The sequence below is a fragment of the Panulirus ornatus genome, chromosome 10, assembly GCF_036320965.1.
Source record: "Panulirus ornatus isolate Po-2019 chromosome 10, ASM3632096v1, whole genome shotgun sequence".
NCBI lineage: Eukaryota > Metazoa > Arthropoda > Malacostraca > Decapoda > Palinuridae > Panulirus > Panulirus ornatus.
Genome location: NC_092233.1, coordinates 4,598,231 through 4,611,442, shown reverse-complemented (window position 1 = coordinate 4,611,442; position 13,212 = coordinate 4,598,231). Strand labels below are relative to the sequence as shown.

Here is a 13,212-nt window from a genome sequence, read left to right as displayed (position 1 = left end):
TCCGTGGGCTATTACCTGCAATTTTTGTAATTTTTGTGATGGTAATAGATTTGTTTGTAAACCTATGTATTGGGTTTATTGAGGATGCTGAATTCGAATATGGGGTTAGAATTTATGTTTGACACCGTTAAAGCTTGTAAATATGTAATTAATTGTTACGTATTAGAAGATGTTTTGATTATCGTATTCGTATTGGGTCTGTGTTTGCCTTGCTGACGAATAATGGGATATTTTCTTTGAGTCCTTTAAGCATAGAAGCGTTTTACTGTATCATATTTCAGTTTTGAAAAAAAAAGTATTTTGGTCTAAAAATTTGCCTGGAATTTTTGGTAATTTTGTGAGGGTGATAGATTTGTTTGGAAACCTCAGTGTAAGGAGTATTTTTCATGGTGAATTTGAATATGGGATTGAAACATATATTAGTGGACATTACGGGCTGTAAATAAGTAATTTATCGTTCCTATTTTGGAAGATTTTCTAATTATTCGATTCGCTTATATTTGATGCCTTTCGCCTTAGGTAAGTAATTATAAGTTATTTTCTGTAATTATATAAAGTGTAGAAGCGTTTCTGTATGAAGCATTTTAGTTTGAAAAGAAAATTTTTTGGGGGCTAAAAAATTCCGTGGGCGATTACCTGTAAATTTTGCTATTTTAGTAATGGTAATAGATTTATTTGAAAACCTATGTATTGGATTTATTGAGGATGCTGAATTCGAATATGGGGCTAGAATTTATTTTCGGGACCGTTAAAGCTTGTAAATATTTAATTAATTGTTACATTTTAGAAGATGTTTTGATTATTCGGTTCGTATTTTTTGGGTCTGTGTTTTCTTGGCAACGAATAATGAGATATTTTCTTTGAGTCTTTTGAGGATAGAAGCGTTTTACTGTATTATATTTCAGTTGTGAAATAAAAAGTATTTTGGTCTAAAAGCCTCAGTGTAAGGACTATTTCTCATGCTGAATTCGAATATTGGAGTGAAATGTATATTTGTGGACATTAAAGCCTTTAAATAAGTAACTAATCATTCTTATTTCAGAAGATTTTCGAATTATTCAGTTTGCATATATTTGATAGCTTTAGGCTTTTGAAAGCAATTATAAGGTATTTTCTGTAATTATGTAACGTATTGACGCGTTTCCTTATATTGGGATTCAATTTTAAAAGAAAAATGTTCTATGCTAAAAAATTCCCTTGGGTAATTCCTGCAAATTTTGCTCTTTTTGTAATGGTAATAGATTTGCTTGACAACGTATGTTATGGGATTATTGAGAATGGTGAATTCGAATGTGGGTCTAGAATTTATGTTTTGGAACATTAAAGCTTGTAAATAAGTAATTAATTGTTACCTATTATAAGATTTTTTGATTATCGTATTCGTATTTATTGGGTCTGTGTTTTCTTGGCGACGAATAAAGGGATATTTTCTTTGAGTCCTTTAAGCATAGAAGCGTTTTACTATATCATATTTCAGTACTGAAGGAAAAAGTATTTTGGTCTAAAAATTTCCCTGAACTATTACCTGGAATTTTTTTCAATATTTTTAAGGAGGTAGCTTTGTTGGGAAACCTCAGTGTAAGGAGTATTTTTCATTGTGAATTTGAATATGGGATTGAAACATATATTAGTGGACATTACGGGCTGTAAATAAGTAATTTATCGTTCCTATTTTGGAAGATTTTCTGATTCTTCGATTCGCTTATACTTGATGGCTTTTTGTTTGGGAAATTAATTATAAGCTATTTTCTGCAATTATATAAAGTATAGAAGCGTTTCCGTATGTAGTATTTTAGTTTTGAAAAGAAAATTTTTTGGGGGCTAAAAAATTCCGTGGGCTATTACCTGCAAATTCTACTATTTTTGTGATGGTAATAGATTTGTTTGAAAACCTATGTATTGGCTTTATTAAGGATGCTGAATTCGAATATGGGGTAAGAATTTATGTTCGGGATCGGTAAAGCTTGTAAATAAGTAATTAGTTGTTACATTTTAGATGATGTTTTGATTATTTGGTTCGTATTTATTGGGTCTGTGTTTTCTTGGCAACGAATAATGAGATATTTTCTTTAAGTGTTTTGAGGATAGAAGCGTTTTACTATATCATATTTCAGTTTTGAAACAAAAAGTATTTTGGTCTAAAAATTTCCCTGAACTATTACCTGCAATTTTTGTCATTTTTGTGAGGGTGATAGATTTGCTTGGAAACCTCAGTGTAAGGACTATTTTTCATGCTGAATTCGAATATGGGAGTGAAATGTATATTTGTAGACATTAAAGCCTTTAAATAAGTAACTAATCGTTCCTATTTTAGAAGATTTTCTAAGTATTCAGTTTGCATATGTGTGATGGATTTGGGCTTTTGGAAGCAATTATAAGGTATTTTCTGTAATTGTATAAAGTACTGACGCGTTTCCTTATGTTGGATTTCAATTTTAAAAGAAAAATGTTCTATGATAAATAATTCCCTGGGCTAATGCGTGCAAATTTTGCTCTTTTTGTAATGGTAATAGATTTGCTTGAAAACGTATGTAATGGGATTATTAAGAATGGTGAATTCGAGTATGGGGCTAGAATATATGTTTTTGATAATTAAAGCTTGTAAATAAGTAATTAATTGTTACCTATTATAAGATTTTTTGATTATCGTATTCGTATGTATTGAGTCTGTGTTTTCTTGGCGACGAATAATGGACTATTTTCTTTGAGTCCTTTAAGCATCGAAGCATTTTACTATATCATATTTCAGTTTTGAAACAAAAAGTATTTTGGTCTAAAAATTTCCCTGAACTATTACCTGGAGTTTTTGACAATATTGTGAGGTTTATAGATTTGTTTGGAAACCTCAATGTAAGGAGTATTTTTCATGGTGAATTTGAATATGGGATTGAAACATATATTAGTGGACATTACGGGCTGGAAATAAGTAATTTCTCGTTCCTATTTTAGAAAATTGTCTAATTCTTCGGTTCGCTTATATTTGATGGCTTTCGGCTAGGGAAAGTAATTACAAGTTAATTTCTGTAATTATAAAAAACATAGAAGCGTTTACGTATGTAGTATTTTAGTTCTAAAAGAAAATTTTTTTGGGGCTAAAAAATTCCGTGGGCTATTACCTGCAAATTTTGCTATTTTTGTGATGGTAATAGATTTGTTTGTAAACCTATGTATTGGGTTTATTGAGGATGCCGAATTCGAATATGGGGTTAGAATTTATGTTTGACACCGTTAAAGCTTGTAAATATGTAATTAATTGTTATCTATTAGAAGATGTTTTGATTATCGTATTCGTATTTATTGGGTCTGTGGTTTCTTGGTGACGAATAATGGGATATTTTCTTTGAGTCCTTTAAGCATAGAAGCGTTTTACTGTATCATATTTCAGTTTTGAAAAAAAAAGTATTTTGTTCAAAAAATTTCCCTGAACTATTACCTGCAATTTTTGGCATTTTTTGGGAGAGTGATAGATTTGTTTGGAAACGTCAGTGTAAGAACTATTTCTCATGGTGAATTTGAATATGGGATTGAAACATATATTAGTGGACATTACGGGCTGTAAATAAGTAATTTATCGTTCCTATTTTGGAAGATTTTCTAATTCTTCGGTTCGCTTATATTTGAAGGGTTTTGGCTTGGGAAAGTAATTATAAGTTAATTTTTGTAATAATATAAAGTATAGAAGCGTTTCCATATGCAGTATTTCAGTTTTAAAAGAAATTTTTTTGGGCTAAAAAATTCCCTGGGGTATTACCAGTAAATTTTGCTATTTTTGTGATGATAATAGATTTGTTTGAAAACCTATGTATTGGGTTTATTGAGATGCTGAATTCGAATATGGGGGTAGAATTTATGTTCGGGACCGTTAAAGCTTGTAAATATGTAATTAATTGTTACATTTTAGAAGATGTTTTGATTATTTGGTTTGTATTTATTGGGTCTGTGTTTTCTTGGCAACGAATAATGAGATATATTCTTTGAGTGTTTTGAGGATGGAAGCGTTTTACTATATCATATTTCAGTTGTGAAACAAAAAGTATTTTGGTCTAAAAATTTCCCTGAACTCTTACCTGCAATTTTTGGCAATTTTGTGAGGGTGATAGATTTGCTTGGAAACCTCAGTGTAAGGACTATTTTTCATGCTAAATTCGAATATGGGAGTGAAATATGTACTATTGGACATTAACGCCTTTAAATAAGTAATTCATCGTTCCTATTTTAGAAGATTTTCTAATTCTATGGTTCGCATATATTTGGTGGCTTTCGGCTTGGGAGAGTAATAATAAGTTATTTTTTTGTAATTATATAAAGTATAGAAGCTTTTCTGTATGTAGTATTTTAGTTTTAAAAGAAAATCTTTTGGGGGGCTAAAAAATTCCCTTTGCTATTACCTGCAAATTTTGCCATTTTTGTCATGGTAATAGATTTGTTTGAAAACCTATGTATTGGGTTTATTGAGGATGCTGAATTCGAATATGGGGTTAGAATTTATGTTCGGCACCGTTAAAGCTTGTAAATATGTAATTAATTGTTACATTTAAGAAGATGTTTTGATTATTCGGTTCGTATTTATTGGGTCTGTCTTTTCTTGGCAACGAATAATGAGATATTTTCTTTGAGTCTTTTGAGGATAGAAGCGTTTTACTATATTATATATCAGTTGTGAAACAAAAAGTATTTTGGTCTAAAAATTTCCCTGAACTATTACCTGCAATTTTTGTCATTTTTGTGAGGGTGATAGATTTGCTTGGAAACCTCAGTGTAAGGACTATTTTTCATGCTGAATTCGAATATGGGAGTGAAATGTATATTTGTGGACATTAAAGCCTTTAAATAAGTAATTTATCGTTCCTCTTTCAGATGATTTTCTGATTCTTCGGTTCGCATATATTTGATGGTTTTCGGCATGGGAAAGCAATTCTAAGATATTTTCTGTAATTATACAAAGTATAGAAGTGTTTTCTTATGTAGTATTTCAGTCGTAAAAGAGAAAATTCCCCTGGTTTTTACCTCCAGATTTTGCTATTTTCGTGATGGTAATAGATTTGCTTGAAAACTATATAATGGGATTATTGAGGATGCTAAATTCGAATATGGGGCTAGAATTTATGTTTGGGATCGTTATAGTTTGTAAATAAGTAATTAATTGTCACATATTAGAATATTTTTTTATTATTCGGTTCTTATTTATTGGGTGTGTGTTTTCTTGGCGACGAATGATGAGATATCTTCTTTGAGTTTTGTTTAGCATAGAAGCGTTTTACTATATCATATTTCACTTTTGAAGCAAAACGTATTTTGGTCTAAAAGTTTCGTTGAACTATTACCTGCAATTTTTGGTAATTTTCTGATGGTAATAGATTTGCTTGAAAAGCTTGCTATAAGGATCATTTTTCATGCTGAATTTGAATATGGGGTCGAAATGTATGGTGGGGTAAATTTAGTCCTGTTAATAAGTTATTAATTTTTAATTTCTAGAAGATTCTGTGATTATTCGGTTGATATATATATATATATATATATATATATATATATATATATATATATATATATATATATATATATATATATATATATAGTTCCTGGTGGATCTCAAGTCACAGTTCATGTGAAAAATCCATATGGACAATCTGTTGGTTCTGAATGGTCCGTCTAGTGGTTTTCAGGTCATAGGTCATGAGGAGAACCAAACCTACGGACCATCTAGTTGTTCTCATGTCAAAGGTCGCTATGAGGACCATAGATATGGATCGTCTGGTGGTTTTTAAGAGGTCACGAAACGTAACAGTCTTCCGGTCATGAGTTGGGACCACACCTATGGACCTTTTTTTTCAGGATGGCCCACAGTTCAGATGCTCGTGGTCCATGACCTCGTGTGAGGTAGGTCAGCAGGTACTGCCCTGGTTCTTTCAACAGGTAAAGGGTTCCAAGACAAAAACTCTGATGCTTCTATATTTTCCCCGTATCTTTTGTCATTATCTCCTCGCTTCGTCCTCCTTGTTCTTGTCTTCTGATTCTTCTAGTCTTCTTCCTGTTCTTTTTTTTTTTCCCCTTCCCCGTTCACCTCTCTCTTCCCAATCTCCAGGAGGCAGGGAGTGGAGGAGAAGAAGAGGGTCGTCGATGGTCAGGTCCTGCAGGGACTGGCGGAGGAATCCTACGCCTCGACCCTGCCAAGCCTCGAAGGTCCTCTGCTGCTTCTGTCGAGTTCAAAACAGACAAGGTGGGTTGCGATCCACATGCTTTAAAATCTTGGGTGTCTCTACACTCTTTTGGAAATTCCTCCTTATTTATGTGTCTCAGAATTTTGTGTGTAGTAAATCCTGTCTCGTTATTTTTCTCTGATATTACGTATTTCTTTCCCAGGGAAATTCTAAGAGTATGTCACATACTGATTTTAATTTGGTGGGCCCTGTTTAAGGGATACTTTCCAAAAATATCGTTCGCTTGTAAATTTCTTATTTGTGTTGATCATTTCCATTGGAAGAGCTGCTTTTATTACTTCCCCCACCCCCACACTGTTAATGGAATTTGCTCATACAAACTGACAATAATATCCTTCTTGATGACCCCGCTTTAACTTACACTCTTGTGACTTGTCAGTTTACGAGCAAACTTTTTAAAACCTTTAACCGGTAGTCTTTCGCAGTTTCTTTTAAGTTTTCATTTAATTCCATAGTTTGTGGTTTCATTTGCCTGTGTCATGTCAAAGAAATGATTCCCTTTGATTACTTTGACCCTTCAAAATAAAAATCACCTCTATAGACCTCTCCTATGATTTGTCATTTGTGATTTTCCGTTTTCTTCGCTACCTCATCTGACCATTCACGCTCTCTCATAACCTTTATACATTCGTGGATTTTAGTAACTTTGAATGATTCTCCTGCTTTTGTCTTCTGATCTTCAACTTTATTCAGCTTGCCAGTATAGAATATTATGACCCAATTTTTTTGTAATTACCTGACATATTCTTTTGTCTGTTTCATCGACCTTTTCATTCATGTAATCTGTAACTGTTTGTGACTTATTAAACTTCCGTGATTTCTCCGGACTTCCTCTCATAAAATGTGATGCATTTTGATGTCACAGAACCCACTCTGACACCGTGTCTTTTCATTTGATGTCTAAAGATGTTCTATGACCTGTGACATAATCATAACTTTTCATTTGTGGCACACACACACACACACACACACACACATATATTTTTTTTTTTTTTTTTGCCGCTGTCTCCCGCGTTTGCGAGGTAGCGCAAGGAAACAGACGAAAGAAATGGCCCAACCCACCCCATACACATGTATATACATACGTCCACACACACGCAAAAATACATACCTACACAGCTTTCCATGGTTTACCCCAGACGCTTCACATGCCTTGATTCAATCCACTGACAGCACGTCAACCCCGGTATACCACATTGCTCCAATTCACTCTATTCCTTGCCCTCCTTTCACCCTCCTGCATGTTCAGGCCCCGATCACACAAAATCTTTTTCACTCCATCTTTCCACCTCCAATTTGGTCTCCCTCTTCTCCTCGTTCCCTCCACCTCCGACACATATATCCTCTTGGTCAATCTTTCCTCACTCATTCTCTCCATGTGACCAAACCATTTCAAAACACCCTCTTCTGCTCTCTCAACCACGCTCTTTTTATTTCCACACATCTCTCTTACCCTTACGTTACTTACTCGATCAAACCACCTCACACCACACATTGTCCTCAAACATCTCATTTCCAGCACATCCATCCTCCTGCGCACAACTCTATCCATAGTCCACGCCTCGCAACCATACAACATTGTTGGAACCACTATTCCTTCAAACATACCCATTTTTGCTTTCCGAGATAATGCTCTCGACTTCCACACATTCTTCAAGGCTCCCAGAATTTTCGCCCCCTCCCCCACCCTATGATCCACTTCCGCTTCCATGGTTCCATCCGCTGCCAGATCCACTCCCAGATATCTAAAACACTTCACTTCCTCCAGTTTTTCTCCATTCAAACTCACCTCCCAATTGACTTGACCCTCAACCCTACTGTACCTAATAACCTTGCTCTTATTCACATTTACTCTTATATATATATATATATATATATATATATATATATATATATATATATATATATATATATATATATATATATATGATTTTTTCCTATACTTGATCCCCGTTTCCCGCGTTAGTGAGATAGCACAAAGAACAGACGAAGAAAGATCACAACCGCTCACATCCATTCTCTAGCTGTCATGTGTAATGTACGGAAACCACATCTCCCTATCCATTCCAAGTTCCATGGACATTTCCGTGGTATACCGTGAATGCTTCACATGCCCTGGTTCAGTCCACTGACAGCACGTCGACCCCAGTGTACCACATCGTTCCATTTCATTCTATCCCATGCACACCTTTCACCCTCCTGCATGTTCAGGCCCTGATCGTTCATTTTCTATTTTTTTTTTTCACTCCATCCATCCATCTTCAGTTTGGTCTCCCCGTTCTCCGTGCCTCCTCCACCTCTGACACATATGTCCTCTTTTGCCTTAACTCACTCTTTCGCTCCATATGTCCAAACCATTTCAGCACACCCTCTTCTGCTCTCTCAGTCACACCCTTACCACACTTCTCTTTTATACCCTTGTGACTTTCATGCGACTTTCTGTAGTCTGACAGGACCTCTCTTCAGGACGACCCGTCATCACCCTGTCCGAGTGATCGCTTGAGTGTGACCTGGGCAGACGGGGAAAGGTCAGTATCAAGTGATGCCGTGTCCCTAGTACCTCGAGGACCCATGTCCCCAGATCAACCATTCAACAGCACCATCATCCCAGGTCAGCGCGGGGAGGTGGACTAGGAGGGTTAGGTGGTGGTAGGGGTCATGGAAGGAGAGCAGAGGGCAGGAAGGATAAGGAAGCAGAAGAGAATTAAGAAGTACTCTGTTTTATTCCTATATTTTATGTGTTGATCTCACATTGTTTCTCTTCATTGGCAAAAGTTGTCTTTTCATATTTCTACTGAATAAAGAAGGAAATTTCACACTGCAATTCTGCTACTGTGCAAAATATGCAATAACAAAAATGAAAATTACAGTGAATACAAGTTTAGAAAGTAGCTAGCATAGGGAAGATGACAATAATTCCCACAGGCGGCTATACCACTTCTTAGTAGCAAACTTAGAATTATCTGTGTTGGACACATTAGAGAGAGGTACATCATTTTGGTCTTCTAATATTTAATTTCAACAGGTCTACTCGTGATATAGCCACAGCAGATCTAAAAGAACTTATGTTAGCGTCATACTATTCAGAATCAAATTTGGATGTAATGCCCATATTCTCAATAACACATTGTTTCAGTTTTATTGATATTGTGACTAATTAGTGTTTGATAAACCTTAAGAGCCCTGTTAACTTAATGCTTAGATTACATCAATAACCTTTGAATTGATGAAGAAACATAGAAATTTATAGATTTGGTCTTATACTATCTGAATGTAAACAAATTTAACCAAGCCTGCTAAGAATGGAATGAAGCCTTATGCATAGTCTTCTCTGGTCTAGCTTGCGGGAACCTCAAAGAGGAACCTCCAGAAGATGAATTTGATGCCAGTGTTTCGGCCATCCTGAAGCGGTCCGGTTCCAAAAGCTCCAGACGGAGCTCCAAGAAGAGGAAGAAAATGAGAAGGACTTCAACCATGACCAGTGGCTCTGGCGAGTGAGTCTTGATGTAGGATCCCAGGAGTACCAGTGTAGGGTACCAGGAGTACCAGTGTAAGGTACCAGGAGTGCCAGTGTAGGATGCCAGGAGTACTGGTTTAGGCTGCCAGGAGTACCAGCATAGGTTGCCAGGAGTATCAGTGTAGGATACCAGAAGTAACAGCATAGGCTGCCAGGAACACTAGTTTAGGCTGCCAGGAGTACCAGTGTTGGCTGCCAGGGGTAACAGTTTAGGCTGCAAGGAGTACCTGTTTAAGCTGTCAGGAGTACCAGTTTAGGATTTCAGGAGTAACAGTGTAGGCTGCCAGTTAGACTGCCAGGAACAACAATGTAGGCTGCTAGGAGAACTGCTGCATTACTAACTTTTTCTTTTGATTTGATTTCTTTAGTGTAATGTGTTGAATTGATCAAGCTAAACATGTGAGGCAGTGAGAACACTGCTGTGTAAATGGTGAAACATAGAGTCCTGTTTTGATTAATGATTTACAAAGTCAAACCATTGCTCTGGTGTCAAGATTTGTAGGATATAACAGATGTCCTTGTGCAAGCTGTTGTGATTAGTATGATTCAGGCAGTCATACTATGGTGAAGCTACACTCTAGAGAAATTTGTCATAGTTTTATAGCCTTTGTCTTGGTGAGAAACACAGAGTCCAAGAGCTCTGCTTAAATCCCCATGCAGCATGCCACTGTGTGATGGTGCTGGACTCTGCCCGGTCGAACTTACAATGCAAGAGAAAAGTACTTTGGCAAGGCTGTATCATTGGGAGTGCAGTCTTCCCAAAAAACTCACTCAAAAAAGAGTCCATATTTCCCAGCTGTTGGAAGTAATGCACCATTGGGTTAACTGGAGTACATAGAAAGAGGCTTTGTTGAACACTATATTGCTGAAGATGATCACTTATTAGGAGTCTAACAAGGAGAGATGCAGATACCAAGGAACACATGAATTCTTATTAGGTACAAAAAGGATTGTTCTGCAACTGTTGTATGAAGTCAGTAATTATGAGTAAAAGAATGCTGTTGTCAGATTATAAGCATAACATTTTTGTAGTAAAGAAGTAAATAGGTGTAGTGGTATACTTGTAAATATTTTGAATGCGATTTTATCGAGGAAGCATTAAAGTTCCATGGTTGAGAGAGTGTAACAGGAATCATTTGCTCAGGACGGTGGTGGAGATGGAAGAGTCTGTGGAGGACGAGGTGGCTGAAACACTGAGGGTGCACAAGGAGGTGCTGGCCGGGGTCAAGCTGCAGCCATGGCCCATTTCCAGGTAACATAGCCAGCTACTGCCTGTGTTGCTAGTCTGCTTTGATGAACATATTTGCTTCTGCCATCACATTTAACTTTGATTCTAAGGCATATTGTATTTCAGTACTTATGATTGATTGTACATAGAACAGTTGGTGTTGGTACATGTGTTTTGTGGCCAAAGGTATGCATGGTAATGTCCCTACAGAAAGCTGCGGCTGGCCAGGACTGCCAGAGAGTACATTAGACGTCATGAGGGGGAGCTGGAGGAGCGCCTTGCCCAGAGCACCAGCACCAAGGATGTCCTCCTTCGCCACTTCATCCGCATCAGGAGGGTCAGCCCACTTCATCCTCTCTGTTTCATAACAATTTATTCCCAGATCTCTACATTGTTTGCGTATTTTTTCCGTAATTTTTGTTCCAGACTTTCTCTCTTTTTCCTGTCTTTGAAGCCTGAAGACTCCAAGACTTTTTTGTAGCCCTTCTCTTGTCTTTGGCCTTCCATTGTTTTGTATTTGGAAAGGTATGATTAGTATGAATACTGTATGACCCCTTCTCTGAGGACAGAAAATGGTAGCTCAATCCAGCCTTAGCATTACAGAAATGTTCAAGCCCTTACTAATTATTCAGTTGGTACAGTTGCTTTGAGCAACAATGTTGGTTCCCTTTCCCTCTTTTATAGGTCATTCTTTGACTTTTACTACCAAGAGCTGACTGCTTGTGTGCCCTCACTATCAACTAGACCAAGCAGTACTCAGAAAGCTACTGCTTCACAAGATTACTGTGTGGCTGGTGGCAACTCAAAGGTGGACATATTCTCATTTGGCCCCCTTCTTTGTTCCATGCATTCTTCCTGCTACATATGTCTTCAGGTGGTGCGAGCTGGAGTGCGGGCGGTTTACCTATGGGTGATGGGACTAGAGCCCTGGCAGGGGCGCATAAAGACTATTGAGTCTCATTTTGGGTCAGCAGTGGCATCCTACTTCACCTTCCTCAGATGGGTGTTGGGCCTCAATGTGGCACTCACTGCCCTCCTTGCAGCTTTCGTCATCATCCCTGAGGTAGGTCCTAGGAAGTCTCTGGAGATGGTGTATTCTATTGGTGATTTGACAAAAATATCATGTAACTCCTTTGGGTGAAGGAGACTGTTGTACCATCCCGATCAAAACTTAGAATGTACCAACTTTTGAACTTAGTTTCATTGACAGTCTCTACTGCAGTGTATCTCTAGCTAACTTTATCCATTTAAGATGAAGTAGATGATGTGTTTCTTTTTATTCTCAGTTTTTCATTTTAGAGGTTTGGTAACTATCTTACATTGTTGACCCATGATTGTTAGGTAACTGACACATTAATTATACATTGACCCAAGATAGCTTGGTCTCACCTTTATAGCAGTTAAGAATTTTCCTGTAATTGCTGATTATTGTAATTGAAATAATGTACCCCCATAATTTGTACAACATACAACAATCAGTTTCTTGCGGCCGACTGGTCTTTGAGTGGGGAACGTAAGACCATACTGGAGGAAGACCAGATCAGTGCCTTCGATTTCAAGGTTCTTTGGGATTTTGAAGGCATCTTGAGGTACTCTCCGGTATTCTATGGTTACTACAGCAAGACCTCTGCTACCAGGGAGGGCTACCGTCTCCCCCTTGCCTACTTTCTCACCTCTCTTGCTGTCTATGCATACAGCTTTATAGCCATATTGAGAAAGTAAGTGTTTGGGATGCTTTTGACTTAAACCCTTCAGTGTCATGAATTAACCCCATTATGACTTAACTCCTTAAAGATGATGACTTCCTTTTTAGGATTATATGATGATACTGCATGAGCACAATTCTTTAACCTTTTGAGCATGATGATTTAATGCCTCGAGCATGGTTGCTCAGCCCCTTTAGTACAAATTAATTCCTTAAATACAAGCACTTTGCTTCTTATTGTGATAGCTGAACCCCATGAATATAGTGACTGGACTTCCTGAGCAAGATAAGTTAACCCTTTGAGGGTGATAACTGAAAGGCAAAGAAAAAAGTGAAATGTATAGTTAGGTTTGAATTATCATGTAGTTGGGGATGATAATGAAATTAAAAGATTAATTTTATGAAATAGTGAGTGTTTAATGAGAGTTTATGTTCCTGATGAAATTCAAAAAATATTCTTATTTTTCAAATTTACAATAGCCAAACGATGTGTACAGGAAAAAATTATGGACATGTTCGACACATTAGCATAAGATAATCTGTC

The 13,212-nt window shown here is 36.8% G+C and overlaps 1 protein-coding gene across 1 annotated transcript in view; it reads left to right on the top strand.

Moving 5' to 3' along the window:
• The window catches only part of LOC139750731 (transmembrane channel-like protein), a 60,479-nt gene that overhangs the window by 22,195 nt on the left and 25,072 nt on the right, over positions 1–13,212 (top strand). The window contains exons 3-9 of the mRNA XM_071665412.1: positions 6,083–6,217; positions 8,664–8,829; positions 9,559–9,712; positions 10,880–10,987; positions 11,174–11,300; positions 11,838–12,026; positions 12,443–12,681. Coding sequence (XP_071521513.1) covers positions 6,083–6,217; positions 8,664–8,829; positions 9,559–9,712; positions 10,880–10,987; positions 11,174–11,300; positions 11,838–12,026; positions 12,443–12,681 — 1,118 coding nt within the window. The remainder of the gene's footprint in view (positions 1–6,082; positions 6,218–8,663; positions 8,830–9,558; positions 9,713–10,879; positions 10,988–11,173; positions 11,301–11,837; positions 12,027–12,442; positions 12,682–13,212) is intronic.